Below are 24,070 nucleotides of genomic sequence, written 5' to 3'. Positions count from 1 at the left end.
TTCCTGATAGGTTTTGTTGATAATATACATGAATGTTCATGGTTAATGTAGGTTTATTTTATATCCTGAAACTTTGCTAAATGTATTTAACTAAACATGTGATTTGCAAAATATGAATTTCATCTTTGCCAATGCTTATTTCCTCAATTTTTCTTTTTTACCTTATGACTATAGCTAGTCTTTCTAAGACTTTATTCAATAATAGTGGGGATAAATGGGACATCTTGGCTTCATTATTGATTGTTGAAAAGGCCTCTAATGTTTCTCCATTATACATAATGTTTGTTCCTGGTTTTTTTAATATTGTTATTATTTATTATATTAAGGCAAGATCCTTTCCCTCCTATGTTTTTAGTGGGGGGTTTTGTTTTGTTTTTTATCAGAAACAGTTATTAGTTTTGTCAGAAGTCTTTCCAATATCTATTGATATAATCATGTGATTTAAAAAAATTTATAATATTAATATGATTAATAATATAATTTAGTCTTATGTTAAATCTTGGTAAAAATCCAATTTGTTGTTTTCCTCCAATATATTTTTAAAATGAAAACATATTTAGTAAATATTTTTAAAGTCTTAAAAAAATCCAATTTGATCATAATGTATAATCTTTCTAACATTTTATATCTTATTTGCTTAATAGCATAAATATTTATTAGTTATGTTGATCTATAGTTTTCTTTCCATGCTTCATTTTTCCCATTTTAAGTATTAGGAGCATATTTGTATCATAGAAAGACATTAGGGAAATTCTTTCTTTTTCTATTATTGCAAACATTTTACCAAAAATTGTAATTATTTATTTTTTTAATGTTTGATAGAATTCATTTATAAATCCATCTGGTTCTGAAATATTTTTCCTTTTATAGTTCATTTATGCTTTGTTCAATTTCTTTTTTCAGATACTGGATTATCTAAATAGTTGGATTCTGTTTTTGTTAATCTTAGTATTTTATGTTTTTGTAAATATCTATCAGTTTCCTCTGTTAATAAGTTTTGTTGATAATTTTTGTAATAATTTTGTAATAATTTTACTTCCTCTTCTATTGTGAATTCTCCATTTCATTTTTGATAGAAACAATTTGATTTTCTTTTTTCTTTTTTTTGAAAAAGAGATTGGATAATTGTTTATTTTGGGTTTTTAATTTTTTTTAGTATATATCTTAGCCAAAATCCACCCTCCCACCCCTTGTCTCAGGAGAATACAAGAAAAGTTAAACCTATTTCAAATATGTGTAGTCAATCAAAACAACTTTCCATGTTTCTGTAGGCCAAAATAAATGTGACTCCTTCTGTACTCACTTACAAATGAGTACTTCAACTTTCAGGAGAAGGCAATATGTTTCATCATTGGAGTTGTGGTTGGTTATTACACTGAGAAGGTTCAGCACACTCTTATTCCTTCACATTTATATACCATTATTTGTTTGATTCTCCAGTTTATGGGCATCCCCTCAGATTTCCTTCCTTTAATCTACCTCCTCTCTAATTCTTCTTCACTTCTCCCATTTTTCTTCTATTCCCTTATTTAGTGAAATATATTTCTGTATCGAAAAGTGTGTATGTATATATGTGTGTGTGTGTGTGTGTGTGTGTGAGAGAGAGAGAGAGAGAGAGACAGAGAGAGAGAGAGAGAGACAGAGAGAGAGAGAGAGAGAGAGAGAGAGAGAGAGAGAGAGAGATTTTCTTTCTTTTGACTAGTTCAGATGAAAATGAAGTTAAGGGGTCAGCTTCTCTCTTATAGCCCCTTCCTCCTTGTTTTTGTTTTTGTTTGTTTGCTTTTTGTGGTCATGTTCTTCATTGCATGAAAGTTTTTTTAAAAATCCCATATACTTCTTAATTATTTTAGAAAACATTAATATTTATAGTTAAACATAGTGGTTTACAAAATTATTCCTATGTTAACTTCTGCCTTTTGTTTTTCTTGTTCTACCACCATCATTTTCACTAAAATGGAAAAAAGCATTCATATTGGAGAAAAATAATTAATAAAAATGTAAGATTCTATAGTTTAAAATGTCTGAAGCTTTTTTATAGAGAGGAAGATAAATTACTTTCAAAATACCAGTTCTTTATAAGTCCTAGATAGTAAGCTAATGTCTTCAGATTTTAAAAAAGAAAGACTAATAAGTAAAGGTCTTCTTTGTATTTGGAAATGCTCAGATTTTAATGTTTACATTTAAAAAATGTTTAACTCTAGCTAATGAGTTGCTTCAGGATAAAGTAGGGAGTTTTCAAAAAGGTTTGTGTAACTACTCACTTGGGACATTGTATAGAAAATCATTTCTCAGATACAAGTTTCTTAAAATTATATTCAGTCAACTATTTTCTTCTGCCCAACCTCTGCCCTCATACTTGAAGACTTCATTACACATATTGATTCTCCTTTAAACACTATAATCACTCAACTTAATCACTTCTCATGACTTATTCCTCTCTGCCATAAAAAGATGGTTATTCGCAGGATCTTGCCATCATTTCCAAATATACCACTCCAATGTTAAAAAACTCTAAAATCCCCTTATTTTTCTAGTCTATTGGTTTTCCATCTCTCTACCAAACCCTATACTTAAGCTACACTGTGATCCCTAGTTCCTTGACTCCTCAGTTCTCTTCCAAGCTATCAACCCTATAATAGGCGTTCTCTTTTCTTTTTCCCCATCTTGACCTCTTCATGAATCAGTTCTGCTGTACAACATCCTCTTCTCTTGAGTCCCTAAGCCCCTTTGTCATATCATTGCTTCCATTCTGCTTACTAGCCTCAGCTTTGAATCACTCCTATCTGCCACCTTCACTTTTACACACATACTGCTGAATGAAGGAAAGTTTAGAACCATTCTTGTTTGTTCCACTACCAAATAATGGTACACAATCCAATTGGTTCTTCATTGCTATGAGACAAACCTTTATTATCTCCCACTCCTATTCTCTAGAATGGAACTTCACATCTTTTCAACCTTCCTCAACCCTCTCATAGCTTCCTTTTCCCCACCTCTCAGCTGAAAACTTCACCTCATATTTTACAGAAGAAAATTAATCCATTTGCCTTGAGCTTCCTCTTCTCTCTTCATCTCATATCATTTGTATGCCTTCTGTCACAATCTCCTCCTTCATTCTGATCTCACATGAAGAGTTAGAATTTCTCTTAACTAAGGCTCATCCCTCTACCAACATAAATGATCCCATTCCATCCCACCATCTCCAAGAGATTGTACCTTTTATTGTCTGTTCTCTTGCTTCAATTTTCCTCTGTCTACTGGCTCCTTCCATACTTTCTACAAACATGCTATATTTCCCCCATTTAAAAAAAAAACCTTCATATTGTCCTTCCATTCCTTAATAACTATTGTTCTATTTCTCTTCTTTGTGATCAAACTTGAAAAGGCCAATAGAAATCCCATTTTCTTTATTCTCAGTTTCTACTTAATCTCTTACAATCTGGTTTCCAAGCTCATCATTCTACCAGAATTGCTCTCTCCAAACTTACTAATGATCTTCTTTTTAAAAAATTATTTTTCATACATCTTTTTTAAAATTTTGAGTCTTGAATTTTCTCCCTCCCACTTGTCCCTCACTCATTGGAAAGACAAGAAATATGACATTAATTATACATGTGAAATCATGCAAAACATTTTTATTTGGCCATGTTGAGGGAAAACAGCAAGAAAAATAAAGTGAAAAAAAAACCTATGCTTCAATTGGTACTCGGACTCCATCAGTCCTTTCTTTTAAGGTGAATAGTGGTTTTCGTCATAAGTGCTGGAACTTGTCTTGAATCATTGTATTAGTCAGAAGAGTTGTCATTCACACTTGATCATTATATATACTGCTAATACAATGTGCAGTGATCTCCTGGTTCTGCTCACTTCACTTTGAACCAGTTCATATAAATATTCCCAGATTTTTCTGAAGCCATCCTGCTTGTCATTTCTTATTGCACAATCTAATGATCTATATGTGAAATCCAATGGTCTTTTTTTCTATCCTCATTTTCCTTGACCTTGACACTGTTGATCATTCCCCATTCCTTGATATTGTCTTCTTTCTAGGTTTTAAGGAATCCATTTTATCTTGGCTCTCTTTCACCTCACTATCTTCTGCTGAATTCTCATCCAGATCATGATCTCTAAATAAGATGTCCCATAGGGTTTTGTTTTGAATCATTTTTGTTTCTCTCTTTAGACTTCTTCACTTGGTGATTTTATTAGCTCTCATGAATTTAATTACAAAGTCTATGTAATGATTTTCAAATCTATCTATCTTCTTCTTCCCCCCCCCCCCTGAGGCTGGGGTTAAGTGACTTGCCCAGGGTCACACAGCTAGGAAGTGTTAAGCGTCTGAGGTCACATTTGAACTTGGGTCCTCCTGAATTCAGAGCTGGTGCTTTATCCACTGCGCCACCTAGCTGCCTCCAAATCTATCTATCTTCTAATCTCTTTGCTGGCCTCCAGTCTTGCATCTCCAACTACCTTTCAAACATCTTTAACTGGATATTAAGGAGACATCTTAAATACAATATGTCAAGAACTTATCTTTCTAACTAAACTTTTCTCCCCTATCCTACCCCCAGCATTTTTTCTTAATGACACGATCCTCCCATCCCTCAGGCTCAGAATCTAGGTATCAATCCTTGACTTCTCATTATCATTCACTCTTCATTTACAATCTGTTGAGAAGTCCTGTCAATTTTAAGTTTGCAACCTCTTTCAAATATTCTTCCCTTTTCCCTTCTGTCACTACCACCACTCTTGTATAATCCCTTGTCACCTCATGTCTATTATTTCCATATTCCATATGGAAAAAAGAATTCCATATTCTTTTCCTCTCCTCCCTCTTCCCCTAAAGAAGGTAAGCAATTTGACATTGGTTATACAAATGTAGTCATGCAAAACACATTTTCATGTAAATCATGCTATGAAAGAAAACACAGATAACAAGACCTCCCCCCAAAAAACAAAATAATGAAAAAGTATCTTCAATCTGCATTTAAACTCCACCAGTTCTTTTTCTGGAGATGGATAGCACCTTTCATCAGAAGTCTTTCAGAATTTTCTTAGATCATTGTATTGCTGAGAATAACTAAACTCACAATTCATCTTCATACAATATTACTGTTAGCATCTACAATATTTTCCTGGTTCGACTCTTCATTTTGCTTCATTTCATGTAAATCTTTGTAGGTTTTTCTGTGAATATCCTACTTATCATTTCTTACAGCACAATAATATCCCATAACAGTTATATACCACAACTTGTTTAGTCATTCCCCAATTGATGGAAATCTCAATTTCCAATTCTTTGCCATCACTAAATAAAGATGCTATAAATATTTGTGTGCATATAGGCCCTTTTCCTTTTTGGTTTTAAAAAAAATCTCTTTAGGATACAGATCTTAGTAGTTGTATTGCTTGGTCACAGGGTATGCATGGTTTTATATCTCTTTGGAAATTGCTTTCCAGAATGGTTGAATCAGTGTACAATTTCGCCAACAGTACATTAGTATTTTAGTTTTCCTACATTCCCTCCAACATTTTCCCTTTTCCTATTCTGTCATATTATTCAATCTGATAAGTGTGTGGTGGTAGCTCTCAGTAGTTTTAATTTGCATTTTTCTGCTCAATGATGATATACAACATTTTTTCATATGATTATAAATAGCTTTGATTACTTTGTCTGAAAACTTAGTGTTCTGGGGCAGCTAGGTGGTTCAGTGTATAGAACACCAGCCCTGAAATTAGGAGGACCTGAGTTCAAATTTGGTCTCAGACACTTAATACTTCCTGACTGTGTGACCCTGGACAAGTCACTTAACCCCACTTGCCTTAGCAAAAACAAAAAAAAAAAACCAACCCCCCCCCCCCCCCCCCCGCAAACAAAAAAAGAAAACTGATTGTTCCTACCCTTTGAACATTTAATCAATTAGGGAATGGCTCTAGTTTCTATAAATTTAATTCAGTTCAACATATTTTTGGAAAATGTGGTGGTCTTTTTAATGAAAACTGTGGTCTTTAGCAGAGAAACTTGCTGTAAAAATTTTTTGTACAATAATAATTATTTTTCCCTTCATCTTAGTTTCTTCCTGTTTATCTACCATTTTATCCTACCTATTTTCCCCTTTAGGATTAATACTCAATTTTGCTGATAAGTGATTCTTGATTGTAATCTGAACTCTTTTGCCCTGTGGAACATAATATCCTAAGTCCTTCAATCCTATAATATAGAAATTGCTAAATCTTGTGTTATCCTGACTGTGGCTCCACTGTATTTGAATTGTTTCTTTTTGGCTGTTTGCAGTGCTTTCCGCTTTTCCTGGGAGCTCCAGAATTTGGCTATAATATTCCTGGGAATTTCATTTTGGAATCTCAGGAGATGATTGGTGAATTCTTTCAATGTCTATTTTATTTTCTGCTTTTAGAATATCAGGGAAGTTTTCCTTAATATTTTCTTAGATGATGATAGCTCTTTTTCTATCATGGCTTTTAGATAGTTCAGTAATTCTTAAATTATCTTTCCCAAATCTATTTTCTAGGTCAATTGTTTTTTCAATGAGCTATTTCACATTCCTTCTATTTTTTTTCATTCTTTTGATATTGTTTTGTTGTTTATCCTTTACCAAACTGTTGACTTTTTTCCTGATGATTTTCTTGCATCGCTATTGTTTCTTTTTCCAATTTTTCTCCTGTCTCTCTTATTTGATTTAAAAATGCTTTTTGAGTGCTTCCATAGCCTGGGACCAATTTATAGCTTTTTCTGAGGATTTGGATGTTGGAGTTTTGTATCTTCTGAATTTATTTTGATCTTCTCAGTCATCATAGTAACTTCTTATAGTCACAATATTTTTCTGCTGTTTGCTCTTCTTTCCAGTTTATTTCTTGACTGGAATGCTCTCCTTTCTCATCTTTGTGTTGGCTTCACTGGTTTTCTTAAAATCCCATCTTTTATAAGAAGCCTTCTCTAGCACCTCTAAATTCTACTACTTTTCCTCTTGTGATTAATTCCTATTTATCTTGTATATAATTTGTATATATATATATATACATACATATATATATTTGTTGTCTCCCCAATTAGATAATGAGTGACTTGAGGGGAGCACTGTCTTTTGACTGTTTTTCTATCCCCATTGCTTAGCAGAGTGCCTGTACAAAGTAGGTACTCAATAACTGTTTATTGACTGACTGTCAAAAATCATAAACTCTTTCTGTTATCTCAGGAACAAAATGAAATATTCCCTACCCAGAAAGAGTAGAGGGGAAACATATACATATAGAGACATTAAAAGATATGCAAAGTAAATGTAATTTCTGGTGAGATAAGGAAGAAACAGCAGCTAGGAAAGATCAGGAAAGTCCTTTTCTAGGAAGTTACATCTTAGCTGAGCTTTGAAGTAAAGTGGAGATTCAATTTAGCTTTGATGACTCAGCGGATAGAAGCATGGCTTGGAAAAGGGAAGATCTAAGTTCAGATCTAGCTTCTGATACTGGGTATATGACCCAGTATCACTTAATCTCTATTTTTCTTGGAGCAGTTGAGTGATTCAGTAGATAGACTGGGCCTGGAGTCAGGAAGACCCAAGTTCAAATTGAGCCTCAGACACTCACTAGCATTGTGACCCTAGATAAGTCACTTAAACTCTATTTGTCTAATCCACTAGAGAATGAAATATCTGTCTGGTTGATATCTGTTCAGTTTGACATGGCATCCTATTACTGATGTCCTTTCACTGAGATATTAATTTGTTTAAAAAAATACTGAGTTTAAAATGTGAAAATCAGGGAATTGGAGATGCTAAAAAGAAGTAAAACTTTATGCAGCCAATATGACAATAAAGGTAAGAAAAAAAAGTATCAAAGAGTCTAGTTAGAATTATCCAGGGAGGACCTATATAAGATAAAGGTTGTATTTTCCACAACAGTAAACATGGTAAAGCATTACCTCATAGTGCTTTTGTTGGTGAAGTATCCAGTTAAGTCCAGAGCATGTTTAAAATAGTTGTATTACTTGAATGCATGAAAAAAAAATCTCCTTGCTGAGATAAGCATTTATATATACTATCACCATCCTTTTTGTATTAGACAAAATATGGTTATCAAGTTACTCCCCTCCCTTCTTAAATTTAATGAAGTTTTATCTCAAGAATTTTTGTAGGTTTCAAAGGTCTTAAGTCTATGAAAAAAACAGTAAAAATTACTACATATATTCTGTATGTATGTATGTATTTTATATGGTGAAGTAGATAGAAGACTGGATTTGAAGTCAGGAACATCTAAATTCAAATATAGCCTCAGCCACTTATTAGCAAATCATTTAACCTTTCTGTACTTCGCTTTCTTCATCTTTAAAAAGAGAGATCACAATAGCAACTACCTCTCTGAGTTGTTGTGATAATAAAATATAGTATATATGAAGTGCTTTGTAAACTCTTAGAGTGCTATATAAGTGCTAAATATTTGTTGCATTCCCATGGCTATTATTATTACTTCTGTACAAATTACTCCCTAATATAAATCTCTAGCTTTTATCTCTTTCCTAAATATATCTCTGCATCTCCAATGACCTATGTCATCTGGATATCCTACTGTAAACTAATCACGTCCAAATCTAAACTTATAGAATCTTAGAACTAGAAGGCATACTCAGCAAGTCCTCTAATTGAATCTATTCAATTATAGTGGTGTGTAATAATGGCAGATGGGTGATACAGTGGATAAAGTGTCAGTTCTGGAGTCAGGAAGATTCATCTTCATGAGTTCAAATCTAATCTCAGATACTTCCTAGCTGTGTGACCTTGGGAAAGTCACTTAATCCCATTTGCTTTAATTTGTTCATCTATAAAATGAGCAGAAGAAGGAAATAAAAAATTACTCCAATATATTTGCCAAGAAAATCTCAAATAGGGTCTTGGAGAATTAGACAGTCCTGAAAAGGATTAAACAACAACAATAATAATAAATCTGTAGGCTGACAGTGCCTTCTATGATCTAACACCAATCTGCCTTTTTAACTCTCTCATATTACTTCCTTTTGTTTAGTTTATGGTTCAGTCAAACCAGAGTATTGAATTTTCCAGAATATATTCTACAGTGTTCTAGCTCCTTCTTTACTTTTGTGTATGCTTCTTGACAATGAATTTCTGCTTGAATTTTTGGAGCCCACTTTCACCTCCAGAACCATCTGGATCCAGTGGCAAGATATAAAGATAACTGGAGATAGATGACTGGAGATGGCCCTGGATGCAATAGGAGACCTTGGCCTTTTTAAACTAAGATCTTCAACTGGTCTCAGTTTGACTGAGGCTGTACCCATTCAGTGATAAAGGCTAAGTAGCAATTGAGGGGAAGAATCTTCTCTCTCACCTAGTCCAAAAAACCAAACTAAATAAATAAATGAATATATAAGGAGAAGATTCCCTCCCTCCCTTCCTCCCTTCCTCCCTCCCTCTCTCCCTTCCTTCCTCCCTCCCTCTCTCCCTCCCTCCCTCCCTCCCTCCCTCCCCCCCTTCCTTCCTCCCTCCCTCCCTCCCTTCCTTCCTTCTTTCTTTCCTTCCTTCTCTCCCTTCCTCCTCCCTGTGCTATATCTTTACTTACAGATATTCTTAAAAGCACTTTTTTTCTCTTTTGCACCTCTGAACCTTCTCAAGTGATCTTGGGATAAATTCCTTAAGGACCAGGCCTTAAACTAAAACGGATCTGATGCTAATTGGCCACCAATAGGTCATAGGACAAGCCCCATTTGATCATTGTCTGGATCCTTATTGACTCATATTGAATGTAAATTAGCAGTCATTTTTACTTGGCCAGAAATCCTGAGGATCTTTATATTCATTCATTATGCTTTATGTATGTACTATGTATGTGTTGTCTCTTTAATAATAGGCTCTCTGAGGGCATAATCAGTGTTGTTGTTTTTTTTCCCTTTTCTTTTTATCTCCTATGTTTGGCACATTGATTTGCACATTATATGCACTTGATAAGTACTTATTGACTGATTGAGTGGACAAGTCACTCTGCCCTTCATTTGCCTCATCTATAAAATCAAGGATAACTGAACTCTTACATTTTCTTTTGACTCTAATTTTTATGATCCTGTGACTCAATTTAAGGTAACATATCTCTAAGACCCTTCTTTTCCCAAAATGTGGCTTGATCAAAATAGTAACCAGCCTTTGTATTACATTAGAAATTTGTAGTTTGTTGTAGGCAGTAGTTTTTGTTTGTAGTGACAGATTAATTCAGTGAAAGTTCTGACTTTACTGCAATTGACTGTGTTCCCTTAGTACTACTACAAAATTTGTGATTATAAGATACTTACTAGTAATGGTTTCATTTTTATCTTTACAGGATTTATAGGAAAAAAAACAACCCACAAATTTCCAAATGAATAACAGAAAGGAAGATATGGAGATTGCCTCCCATTACCGTCATCTTCTTCGCGAGCTCAATGAGCAGAGACAGCATGGAATCCTCTGTGATGTTTGCATTATAGTAGAGGGGAAGATCTTTAAAGCCCACAAAAATGTTTTGCTTGGGAGTAGCCGCTACTTCAAAACACTGTACTGCCAGGTACAGAAGACTTCTGATCAGGCTACAGTTACTCATTTAGACATTGTCACTGCACAGGGCTTTAAAGCCATCATTGACTTCATGTACTCTGCTCACCTTGCTTTAACCAGCAGGAATGTTATTGAAGTGATGTCAGCTGCTAGTTATCTTCAGATGACTGATATTGTACAAGCCTGTCATAATTTTATAAAAGCAGCTCTTGATATAAGCATAAAGTCTGATGCATCTGATGAGCTTGCAGACTATGAAATTGGGGCTCCTTCCAGCAGTAGTACTGATGCATTGATTTCAGCAGTAGTAGCTGGTAGGAGTATTTCTCCATGGTTAGCTCGGCGAACAAGTCCAGCAAATTCCTCTGGAGATTCAGCCATTGCCAGTTGTCATGAAGGAGGAAGCAGCTATGGGAAAGAGGATCAGGAACCAAAAACAGATAGCCATGATGACATTTCATCACAGTCTTTGTGGACTAGTGACATGGGATATGGGTCTTTACGTATTAAAGAAGAACAGATTTCACCATCACATTATGGTGGAAATGAATTGCGTACTGTTAAGGATGGTTCAGTACAGAACACTTTCTCAGAACAAGTCATAGGGGATGGTTGGCAGCCATCAGGCCGGCGGAAGAATCGAAAAAACAAAGAAACTGTACGTCACATTACCCAACAGGTAGAAGATGACAGCCGGGCAAGTTCTCCAATGCCTTCTTTTTTATCTGCTTCAGGATGGCCATTTAACAGTCGTGACCCAAGTAAGCCTTTTATTTTTACATATAATTAACTACAGTAATAAAGAAAAATGTTTGGTACTTTATGCTAGATTACTTCTTTCCTTATTGGAGTAAGAGAATCTTTGAGAAAATGGAAAAAGTTTAGATGTTGTTGCACTTAGGCGCATTAAAAATAGATTATAAAAAATTCCATTGTCTGTCCTGTTAATAATAACATGATGCCCTTCAGTGAGCATTGTCATGTGGTGTAATACACAGTTATCTATATAGTGGATCATGTAGCAAATCTCTAAATTTCAAACCAGCTTCTTCTTTCCCCCCAAATATTTGATGGACATCTCTTCTCATGGTAAATGGATATGCTCAGAGATTATAAAGTTATGTTATTAATATTGATTTAATATGAACACAAAGATATTTTTGCTTTTATGTTCATATTAGATTAATATTTAGTGTATTTTAGAGTCAAATGTAAATAACTGGTGGTTTTTGAGTTTTTAGATCATCAAAATGATGGCATTTCTCCATTTCATTGAGAATTGACTCTACTGGACATCAGTTTGCTGTTATGTGACTCTTATCCACACTTAAGAATGCTATTAGCCCATGCATCTACATATGTTGCAATAATTAATATGTGTAACTAAGGAAAACTAAGACAATTTAGATACACTTTCATGGATTCTCAATTTGAATTTGTTATATTTAGTTTAGTAGGAGGTTTTCATTGCTTGTCCCCTAAGCATCTTTTGTAAGTACTAAGCTCGTTAATTTAATTTTTAAAATGGCATGCTTCTAAATGAGAAAAATGAATATTAAAAAAGAAAGACGTATGGGCAGAAATGAATCACTTTACCTTGTCCCTCTCGTGGTTACCAACATTTCTTATTCTTCATTCTGTATATAATATACTTATTGCTTCTTTGATATAAAGTCAGTGTTCAATAAAAATGTCACTTTTAATTGGTAATGCTTTCTTCTTACAATTAAATTGTCAAATATTCCAAACTTAAGCGAGTTACATGAATGAGACATTAGGGTTATTCTTTTTCACTAGGATGAATGTGTGGTATTTTCTAAGCAATTCAAATTCTAGTAGGCATGACTTGAACTTTATACTTTAGTGTTTGAATCCAAATTTCCTTTAAGCAATTTACTTATTAATTGACCAGCACAGGAAATTCATTATGACATATCATTCACAACCTTATTTCATCTATTCTTGAGTGGAATAACTAAAGATACACAAACAAGTGAGAATTTTTATACAAAGACTCGATTAGAACAACATATTTGTTTCAAAAATGAATTAAATTTACTTTGAAATTTTCTCTCAGAATTGGAAGAATTAAAGGTATCAAGATGATGTGATGTCATTTTTTTATATTAATTGTCAACAGAGATTGTTTTTTGAAGCATTAAAAGAACAAATAATGCTTAGTTGACATATAGTTTTCTGTATAACCTTTCATCAACCTTAAATTCATACTGAGAAATAACAGTAAAACAATAGAAGTCCTTAGAAAAAGCTTTTCTGTTGTGGAATGCTAAAATGGCCATGGATGCTCCTAGAGGTGATCAGTGTTAGTGTCTTTAGTGTTAAATATGGAACTAGAATATAGTGTGATATTTATTCTATTAAGTCACTCAGTGTTGAATTAAGATACTTAAACCAGAGTAATTTCATCAAAGATATTCATAATGTATTAAATTACTATGTTATGACTAAATAGGACATGTTTGAAGCTAGTGGCTTTTCATATTTTTACCTTGGTTGTTTAGCAGTAGAGGGTTATTTTAGAATCAAACAAGTGATTTTGACTTCATGTACTTCATGTAGTCTTAAATCCCTTGAGTTGCCAAGGAAACCATAAAATGCTTCTGCTTGGATTATTTTGAGTTGCTAAGAGAAAAGGTCTAAGTTGGTGATTTAATCTTGAGAGTATTTTTGTCCTCTTTATTGGACAGTTAGTCATGTAATTGACATTATGACTACATACCTAGTCATAAGATTTGAAAGTATTAAATATTGCACCTGATAGAAAATAATATACCTTCATTGAAGGTTTATGTAACATTGCTAAAGATGTTTTTTTTTAACTTGTGCTGTTTGCTGAGAGGAGAAAAAAAGCTGTCTCCTTTCTAAAGGAAAGTGTTCATAATGTCTTGCTAATAATTCAAGCTGACTCAAATAGTTCTGATTCTGGAATCCTTTCTAACTAAGGAAACTACTCCCACTTTGCTTCTCATTGTCTGAAGCTTTCAGTGACTCCATTACCTATTAACTTTTAAGAGCAAGACTGTTATATTAGTGTTAATGATTCTCAAAACAAAGCAAAGCACATTTTAATTATTAGATTCCAAGAAAGCACTCTCATTGAAACTTATTTCTAAGTTTCATCAGGTAAATAGTTCCATGGCAAAGAACAGTTCACATGTCAATTATTTGTGCACATATAGGTTTATCTATATTGTTATTTAAGATATAAACACTTAACACAACTTATGCATTCCAGAAAAGTTCACTGTAAATCAAATATTTGTAAATTAAATTAAAAAAAAATACATGAAGGAAACTTAGATTTTTGTATTGAATAAATTTTTAAAGTATCTTTTAGAAGCTTCAACTTTTCGATGCCAGATTTTCTTAAAATGAATTGTAACTGTGATATAATTGTTAAATCTTTAAAAATTTACTTTCCGTATCTATAGATTGCCAAATTTGTATGTATGGTGTCAAAAATTTAATGGAGCTTTGGGCTTTTGGTAGAAAGAGAGAGAGCTTTAAAGGACTACACTAAATAGTTCCTTGAAGTATTTCAGCATGTTAAATGGGTCCCATGATTTCATTATTGTGAATATTCCTTCCATTGACATAGATCCCAAGTCCAATATACCTTAATAGACTGTCTTTTTTAACTAATTTGGCTAAAAACAATTACTAGCTAGTGACATAATGCTGAATTCCTGTAAACTGAGGCTCATTCTTTTATAAACAAGACAGTCCATTGTTATAAAGAAATAGTATTCAAATTTTTTCTAGCTTTGTAGAACTTGCCACAGCTTTTGCCCTCATGCCTTAGATTACCTCTACTCCATGATGAGGCATTACCGTCAGCCTTCAAGTAGCATTCCACATCTCCCATCCTAATAAGTAATTATATATTTCTTATTATTTCATCACTATTTTAGGGATTTCTCCCCCTTGGTTTTTGGCATCTTGAATACCAACCCTAAATTTTCTGTTACATGTGAATATAGCTGGATTTTGTTCATAATTGATTATGGGAGGGGATAAGGGAGAGAGAGACATAGAAAGTGGGGAGGGAGAGAGAGACAGAAGGAGAAAAGCAGAGAGACAGAGACAAAGAATGTTGAGTGTGAGTGAATGCTATTGGTAACATTGCTTGCTTTTGGTTGGCATTCCTTTTTTCTGTCATAAAATTATTTCAAAGCTAGAGAAGAGAAGGGAGGCAGTATTGAAGCATAAGGAATGCCCTTATTTGCTACTATGTGTTCTAGGAAGCCATTTTAGTATTTAAAAGTTGCTATTTTATGTCATATAGGATATATAAGGGTGTGTATAATTTTTATAGAACCAGCATGGTTTAAAGTGAAAAACAGTGAAATTGTTTTTAATAGTCCTGGGTTCAAGTTTCAGTTCCATTACTTACTAGCTAGTGACTTAACTTCTAGATTTATATATTGGAGATAATACTTCTATCTACATTCCAAAGTGGTTATGAGGATGAAGTGAGAGAATATGTATGAATTACTTTATAAATTACAAAATGTTTTCTTTTTAAAATCTATTTGTCATTTTATTATCTTTTTAGCAAATTAAGTTTAGAATCTCATAAGTAGATTAAAAAAATAAATTTCCATCAGGCTTTTGACTATCTAACATTGTGTTCAGTAGACTTTAAGATGTAATCCTTATGTTCCATTAGAATTTTTCTGATAAGGGAACATTGCATATTAATCCTGTTTTAGCTTTGACTTCCTAAGGAGTCAAATTATTGGTATATTTGAAAAAATATCATAGTTATTGATAGCTAATTGCCCAAAGTAAGCTTTCAGTTATGTTACCTTAAATCTTGTACTCTTGGTTCTTTGATTCTAAGCCACTTTATTCCATAGAATAGTTCTGTATTTTAGGAAGCACAGTGTCATAGATGTTTCAGAAACTTCAAGTACTAAAATGGGGAATTTCTCCTGTTCTGGCATATCATGAAAAATGCCCTTCAAAGGTCATCTTTTGGAGACTCTAGCTGAGCTACTGAAGGCAACAAGGTAGAGAAGTGGACAGAGTACCAGACCTGGAGTCAAGAAACCCTATTTTCAAATCTAGCCTCAAATACTTACTAGTTGTGTGACCCTGGGCAAGTCATTTAACTCTATTTGTTATATTAATCTCCTTATCTATAAAATGACCTGGAGAAGGAAATGGCAATCCACTCTAGTATCTTTGCCAAGAAAATTCCAAATGCAGACATGATTGAACAATAACAACCCGAGCTTATTACTAGTTTAAAAAATTTAGTTAAAGATGTATATGAATATATTTCTGAGATAAGGAAAGAGAGTCAGCATACCAACCTAGGTGAATTTTCATTCTTCCAGCCCAGTTGAAGTTACAGCAGATAATGGAGACAAAGATGAGTTGATATGTTAAATGAAAATGAAATGAAATGATGAGTCTTTTTCCATCACAAATTTTCCTTAATGGAATTTAGAGGACAGTTTGCCCTTAGCAGGAAGAAAATTGACCACACCCTTGTTGGTCTTTAAAATGCTACTTCTCAGCTCTGGAGGGAGGTAGGAGAACTTTGTGGAGTGTTACTTCTGTCACTCTAAAGGAGGGCTTCTTTAACTTTTTTCATTTGCAACCCTTTTACCCAAGAAATTTTTGTGCAACCTTTGTTATATAGGCAAATAAAATAGGTATATGAATCAAACATTTACTGATAATAAGTCATAATTTCACGATCCCCACATTTAGTTATGAGACCCTATAACGGGTCATAATCCACAGTTTAAGAAGTTTTGTTTAAAGGAAAACCACTTATGGAGGAAGAAACCAGCTCCAGAGTAGAAATTGTTCTTCCTTTCTTGTGAAGAGAGGAAAGGAATTTCTTTCTCCCCTTCTATGTTGTCCATGGTGTCCTGTAGCAGAGCCAGTGTAGGCAATTTTGAGGTCAATGACTCCTGGCAGTAGAGAAGAGAACCAACTATAAATTCAAGAGAGAATTATCCCTAACACTTTGAAGTTGAGCTGTGAAGAAAAGCTGACCTAGGAAGCGCATTTGAACAGTCTGCCTAATAGTCTGCTGTACCCAGAGAGAAGAATGAAGACTCCACAAGAAGAGAAATAACAACAGGACAGGAATGCTGCCTAGAGGAATTTTTTCCTTTTTTCCTTTTTTTTTTTTAAAGTGACTGCTTTTAATATGCTATACAAGTAAAGAAAATTTGCTTTGAGCTAATTGTCTCTAAATGGTATTAAAGGTGAATGCGCAGGAGGGTACTCTGGAACTATAATTTTCAGAGTATATATCTAAAGAGAGCTTTCAAACCCAGTGTAGTTGTCATGCCTTCAGTGGATCTAATTTGTGAGTTTGACTTGGGGAAGTTCATACTGATGCTATTAGTGGCAGTGCAGAGTCGAGGTTTGAGAATCCCCTTTTAGTTGGCACAGGTTCAACATGAAAGAATTCACGAACCTGAAAAGTTTGATTGGCAAAAGGAAAGTTTATTGTTGGCACTGCAGAAGCCAGCTTTGCAGAAGACAGACTTCTGAGTGACAAGGTCCTGGCAGAGAAATAACAAGAGGTTTTCACTGAGAAGAGGGTCTCTTCACAGTGGGCAGGCGTCCTGGCATGCAGCTATGCCAAGGAAAGAGGTTCCTTGACAAGGCATAATATTGATTTGGACATTCTGCAAAACTATGATTTTAAAATTGTGTTTTTTATAGGAAATCTGAGACTGAGGTTTAAATTGAATGAAATTCCTTGAATTTTGTCACTGCCTCCAGGCCTAGATTTCCAATTGAATGAAACCACTTAAGTTCCAGCTACTAGGAATGGTCCTGGATTAATTTTCAGCTCAATAGAGGGTGCAGCAAACTACTCAATAGAAATATCAGGTCCAGATCTCCAGCTAAATGAGACCACTTAAGTTTGAACAAAGTAGGGAATGGTCCAGAGCTAATCTTAATGAAACCACTTAACTGCCTCAAAGAATGGGTCCCTGTCAGAGGAGAGTTTCAGGGCTCACCCCAAGTCAAGGAGAACAGTCTCAGGGTTCATTCCCGTCAATACAAATATGGTATTACATGTGCATTCTAACATATTGCCCATTACTTGTATATGGAAGATAAAAATTTCTCCAGTAACACATAATTATTCTTTTTTTTTTAAGTCAGTACTTAATGTCTTAAATGAAACTCAACAAACTTTAAGTTTACCCATTTCCCTCATGTTATTTAGTATACTTTTGGAACAGAATTTTAAAAGCTCTCTTAGGAGGGGAAACATTTCTGCTCAAAAAACTAACAGAGCATTAATGTTCTGTGTTTGTATTTTACTATATCTGTGAATGGATGAGTGAGTAAATATACTCAAATAAATCATGTATGAGAAGGCCAATGTTTAATTAGCTTCACTTTATCTATTCTTAATTTCTGAATAACTTCATTTTACTGTAACAGGGTTCTTTGGATATAACAATTTCATCTGACAGTTTGGGAATTGTTACTTTTCCCCTGATGAATTGTTCCCTCTTATAAATATCTACAAGGTCTTTTTTCAGCCATATATTGAAGTATTAGTTGTTTTTCAGCATGTTTTTTCTCCAGTTAATTTTATATTTAACTTAATCTATGGCATTGAAAAATGAGCTATTGTTTTTAGTTATCCTGTGTTTCAATTTAGAAAAAATTTATGCCTCTTCGTTGTATTTCTGATTTACTTGGTATTTTTTGGTATTTTGGGGGGTATTTTTCCCCTTTTTAATTGAACTTTTCCCTTATTTTCCCCCATTCTATAGTTTACTCCAATTAAATTAATTTTTCATATAATCTGGTCTGATTTTTTATGTACAATTAAATGGTACATTCATCTAAGTAAGTGGATAGAATCCTAGATTTTGAGTGAGGAGGTCACATCCCAGCCTTAAGACTTTTTTAGCTTTGTACCCTTTGTCTCTCATTGTTTTTGAGCCACAGGTTACCATCCATTAGTTGGAAGTAATTATACTTGTACTTCATAAAAGTTCTATCTCTTTGTAAAGTTCTTCAAAACTGTAAAGTGCCATATAAATATGAGTTATTAACTTTCCTATCCCAGATGAGATCCTGCTTTGTGCTTTCTGTTTGCTTAAAGTGTCAAGGTTTTGTGTCTGTTTAAAAATTAGAAGCTTGATTTTTTTTTATCTCTGCATTTATCTTTATTTTTTCTAGATGACAAATCTTTACTATTCTTCCCTTTATCATTTATTTCTTCTCCCCACACCCAAATATTCACTTTCCCCCTTTAATTTCACTTACCCATTTAGGAACAAGTGTTTATTTGTTATGTTCTTACTGTGTTGGCCAAACGCTATGCACCATGCTTAACTGTGTTAAGTATGGTGCTGAATACTGGGGATACAAAGAAAGATAAAAATCAAACAGTTTCTTTTCTCAAGGAGCTCACAGTTTAATGAGGGAGACAGTGTGCAAATAACAAGTGTAAATAAGGTATAGTTAGGAAGAAAGGCACTAAGATTAAGATTAAGGGAAAGGCTTCTGGCAGAGGTAGAATGTTAGCTGGGACTTGAAGGAAACGAGAGAAATAGAGAGGGGGGGGGGTTCTAGGCATAGGAGACAATAACAGGAAACTCTTGGGGCTAGAAGAGCATCTTGTTTAAGGAATAACAAGAAAATTAATGTCACTGGGTTGAAGAGTACATGGAGGGGAGTAAAGTGTAAGAAATCTGGAAAATTAGGAGAGGGAAAGGTTATGAAGATCTTGAAAGCCAAACAGAGGATTTTATATTTGACCTGGAGATAATGGGGAACTAGTGAAATGTTTTGAATGGGGAGGTAATATAATGAAAACTAAAATTTAAAAGATCTGATTGGCAGTTTAGTAGAGGATAGAGTGGAGTTGAAAGAGACTTTAGGTAAAGAAACAACCAGCAAATTGTTGCAATAGTTTTGAAGTTATAAAGACCTTGCAGCAGGGTCAGAGAAGAGAAGAGAATGAGAGGTATTATGAAGATAGAAATGACAAGACTCAGCCACTAATTGAATATGGAGGAGGAGGAATCTTAAGAAAGAGTGGAAGTCAAGATCACACCTATATTGTAAGCCTGTGGGATGATGATATCTTCAGCAGTAATAGGGAAGGTAAGAAGAATGGAGCATTTTTTTTCTTTTCTTTTCTTTTCTTTTTTTTTTGTAACCCATTAATAACATTTTGTTTTGTTTTGTTTTATTTTGTTTTGTTTTTTTGCTGAGGCAGTTGAGGTTAAGTGACTTGCCCAGTGTCACACAGCTAGAAAGTGTTGTGTCTGAGACCAAATTTGAACTCAGGTCCTCCTGACTTCAGGGCTAGTGCTCTATCCACTGCGCCACCTAGCTGCCCCCCCTATTAATAACATTTTATTTTATTTGGTGAAGCAATTATGGCTAAGTGACTTGCTCAGAGTCACACAGCTAGTGTTAAGTATCTAAGTCCGGATTTAAATTCAGGTTCTCTTGACTTCAGAGCCAGTACTCTATTCACGTGCCATTTAATTGCCCTGGAATTTTGGAAATTGGAAATTTGGAAACTAAATTGGAAAAAAGATAATGGAGTACAATTTTGGACTTATGGTGTTTGATGTCCATGGAACTTCTAGATCAAGATTTTTGAAGATATGGGACCAGAGTTGAGTTCTACAAATATATCTGAGAGTTATCAGCAGAGAAATGATAATTGGAATCATGGGAGCTGTTTAGATCACCAAGTACATAGTATAGAAAGACAGAGCCCAGAATGCTGAAACACTTATAGATAGTAGACATGATGTGGATGAAGATCTATGAAAGAAGACAGAGAAGGAATAGTGAGATAGAAGAAACCAGGAAAAGAACAATGTCAAATAAATCTATAGAGAAATATCAAACAGAAGAGAGCAAATCACAGAGTCAAGAAAAATGAAAAATGAAAATTGAAAAAAGAAAAAAGCCAGTATATTTGCCAGCTAAAGATCCTTGGTAATTTAGAAGAGATGAGTTTTAGTTAAATGAATGAGGTCAGAAGTCAGATTCCAAGAGTTGAAAAATAATGTAAGAGTAAAAGAAGTGAAATCACCTGTTATAAATGACCTTCTCTAGGAGTTTTTCCATAAAAAGGAGGAGAGATATTAAATGACAAATTACAGGATGGATAGATCAAATGAAGGTTTTTTGATGATGGGAGAAACAGTGGCATATTTATAGATATTAGGGAAGCAGCTAGTAGAACTGAGTTGGACCTGGCCTTTAAATTATCATGCCTTTAAGTAATTTCAGTACATATCTTTCTCCATAGTCCTTCCTTCCCTCTCAAAAATTACTTCTTTTGAACTGAATTTGCAGAATAATGCAGGATAACCAAGTTAAAAAAATTTAAAGTTAAAATTAATTACAAAGTTTATGGGTTCATAAATGAAGTCTGCTGCTGAAATATAAGAACTTTTAAAGAATTTCTTTTATTTTGTACCTAGTATTTCCTGTATAAAAGGAGTAAAAAAAAAGATCCTTTCTCTTTATAATTTTCAAAGTTAATCATGTGACAGGTTTCCCCTTCTAAAAAGTAAGGAAAAATAAAACATTCACTAAAAATCTATCTTTTTCTTGAACTTTGTATTTTTAGCTTAGATTTGATGGGTTAAAGATTGGAGGTTCATTTTGGGATCTTATCTGAAGTTCTCTTTTTCTTCTGTTCTGAAAGTCAACCACTTGACATCCTGTGGAAAATGAATGAAGTTCTTTGCTTGGTGTTCTACAAAAATGAATGAAGGGGCTGAATATTATCTTAAATGCAAATAATAATAATAATAATAATGAAGTAACAAGAACTATTAACACCCAGTTGGAATGCTGTACCTGTGATGCAGAAATACTTAGAGGTAAAACTAAATAATAAATTAAAATGGAGGGAATGTGGTTTACATTGAAAAGATCAGTGTATTTTTCTAATGAAAAAAAAAAGCATCTATAAAACATTTTAAAGTTGTGTATTTCTGGGTGTTCTTCAAATAATGGTGCTTATATATTATATATATATATTTATATATATAATATATATTTATATATATATATATATATTATATATATTTTTAAATTTAAGTTGGATAAGCAAAAATTAACTTTTTAAAATGTCATTAATTTTTTGCAGTTGTGAAAATTATCTGACATAGTTTGAAACTCTGTTTTAATCTGAGTTAAGCAACATACCACTATAGATATGGATAGATACTAATCAAAAATTGAAAAAGGTACTAAATTGTTCCAAGGCCAAATATATTGGTTATTAATGCTTATAAAATTACAGTTGTCTATAAATTTATTTTATAAGTATGTTGAATTGAAGTTTCTTGTGATTGTTGACACACAAACTGCTATTTTTTGTGAAGATTGATTAGAGCTGTCCTTGAGGGAGTTCCAGAATTCTGTGGCCTAACACCTTTAGAATTCTTTCCTTGGGATTGAAATCAGCTTAATTTGTGTTCTACATTCCACTAGCCAAGGAAACTGCACAAACTCTTTTTTTGGACATTTCTTCCTTAAATATACCTGGATTCTTTGTTGTTTAATATATAAAAAAAAATGTTAGGCCAAGCTGGTTAAGATAGAGGGTATAGAAATATACTCAGACCTGTGTCATCTCATCTAGCAATTATTGAAGAGTTTCAGTATTTTCCTGGGAAATTATTTTCCCATTTACCTATAATTTTATTATAAGTAAAATTAATGGGATGTAATATTTTCAGAAAGAATATATAACTTTTAAATTTCTATGATTAAAGTTTGGCTGTTTTCAAGTCTTGAAAATCAAAATTGTTTTAAATCCCAGTTGTTCATTCCCTCCCCCACCTCCCCCTCAGGGCTACACCTTGGTTATAAAATGGTTCCACCCTAAACCAGTTTTAACTCAAAGCTCTGTATCTGTTTTCCTTCTCCACTCTGTATTCCAAATTTCCCCACATTTTCAAAGTTGGCCTACTCCTCCCTGTATTAACAGATATGTTTCTGGTAAGTTGTTTTAACTACGCAGAAGTATACTGCCCTTCCATTGAAGTGTAGTTTATACCTCTTTAATTTATCCTTTTCTTAAGTAGAGACTATCCAGTTCCATAATCTATTTTTAGCTTAGGGTTTTGTATTTTTTTTTTTTAAACAAATGTGGTACTATTTACCTTCATCTTTTAAAAGTTATTTTCTTATTTTAGGTATAAACCTTTTGATTATTATTTGAAGAATTTAATAATGACCTGAATTTAAAACATTTTTAAAGTAGTGAGAATAAAGCATTTCCCCCATATTCTTATCCTACAAATAATTTGTCCAGATCTGAGAAGGCCTAGTTTTGTATTTTATGTAGGGAAGAGAAAACATTTACTTAGATTCACTAGTCTTCCATATAAAACTTAGAGAGTAATGCACAAAAGTAATCTTTTCTGAGATTATCCATTGATGTTTCAAGAGCCATATTATAAATGGCCTTTGAAATTATAGCTTAATCTCATGAAACATAAAATTAAAACTTTGATATGAATTTCATAATATAAGGTCTAGAATGTTTCTTATTGGATATAATCTTAGGATGTATAAATATTAACTGAAATGTCAATTAACTATAACAGACATTTTTATTGTTAGTTGTTCTTTAGGGGAAAATAGATTTATTTCCAAAAGTCTGTAGTCAACGTATAATAAAGAAAAATCAAATTAATTTTTTTATTTTATTATTTATTTCAAAATGAGAGGAGAAAATATACTGGAGGGAAGGATGAAATTTCAAGCTGGGTCTTTGTGAATTTGTTTTGCGAGGGGGTGGTTGGCTAATTTAGAAAGAGATATATAACCTGGATTTTTTTTTCTTATCTCAGGGACCAGTCATGCAACAATCTATCATTGTCCTTTGTGTTTAAAGATGACATTTCTGGTGATGTTGCTACCCAAGTGTGCATGAGCAGCAGTCTTTTCCACATTGAGATTGACCTCAGATTAGCAGCTGTGGCCTCTACAGGTAGAATCCTGTTTTAACAAGTACAATATTCTAATTTCCACTTACATATAACAGTGCTATTTTGTGTCCAAGGTTACAGCCTATACCAACTCTGCCAGTGTATTGACAAATTAAAGAAAAAACCCTATCTAACAAATTATTTACAAGTCTTTATCCATTTAAAATTAGTCAGTCTATTTGATCAAGATGTCCTTTTGATATTGTAACATGAGTTCTTGTCTTTAAATGATTTGTTCACTGTTAATATCAATAAATTTGCTGGCTTTCAAAAATTTTCTATTAGCTTCTTCCCTCCTTCTCCTTTTCCTTATCCTTCTTTTAATTCTCATTCTTCTTCTTTTTTGGTTGTTGTTTTTGGGGGTTTTTGTTTTGTTTTGTTTTTAAATAAAGGGTCTCCCAATGGAAACTGGAAGACTATTAGACACAGTGGCTACTAAAATTCCTGACTTTACATGCTATTAAAGTATCTTAGAAAGTAATACAGAATCTAAGAGGGACTCAAGAGAAAAGAAATTGT

General features: G+C 33.4%; 1 protein-coding gene across 8 annotated transcripts in view; it reads left to right on the top strand.

The window, feature by feature from the left end:
* ZBTB46 (zinc finger and BTB domain containing 46) overlaps positions 1 to 24,070 on the top strand; it is a 160,494-nt gene that overhangs the window by 38,002 nt on the left and 98,422 nt on the right. For all 8 annotated transcript variants that reach the window (XM_074288885.1, XM_074288886.1, XM_074288884.1 and 5 more), the window contains one exon: positions 10,342 to 11,314. In XM_074288885.1, coding sequence (XP_074144986.1) covers positions 10,378 to 11,314 — 937 coding nt within the window. In that variant the 5' untranslated portion in view covers positions 10,342 to 10,377. The remainder of the gene's footprint in view (positions 1 to 10,341; positions 11,315 to 24,070) is intronic.

Source organism: Sminthopsis crassicaudata, chromosome 2, assembly GCF_048593235.1.
Source record: "Sminthopsis crassicaudata isolate SCR6 chromosome 2, ASM4859323v1, whole genome shotgun sequence".
Classification (NCBI taxonomy): Eukaryota; Metazoa; Chordata; class Mammalia; order Dasyuromorphia; family Dasyuridae; genus Sminthopsis; species Sminthopsis crassicaudata.
The sequence above is the reverse complement of the archived record's forward strand: the minus strand, read 5'-3'. Positions and strand labels throughout refer to the sequence as shown.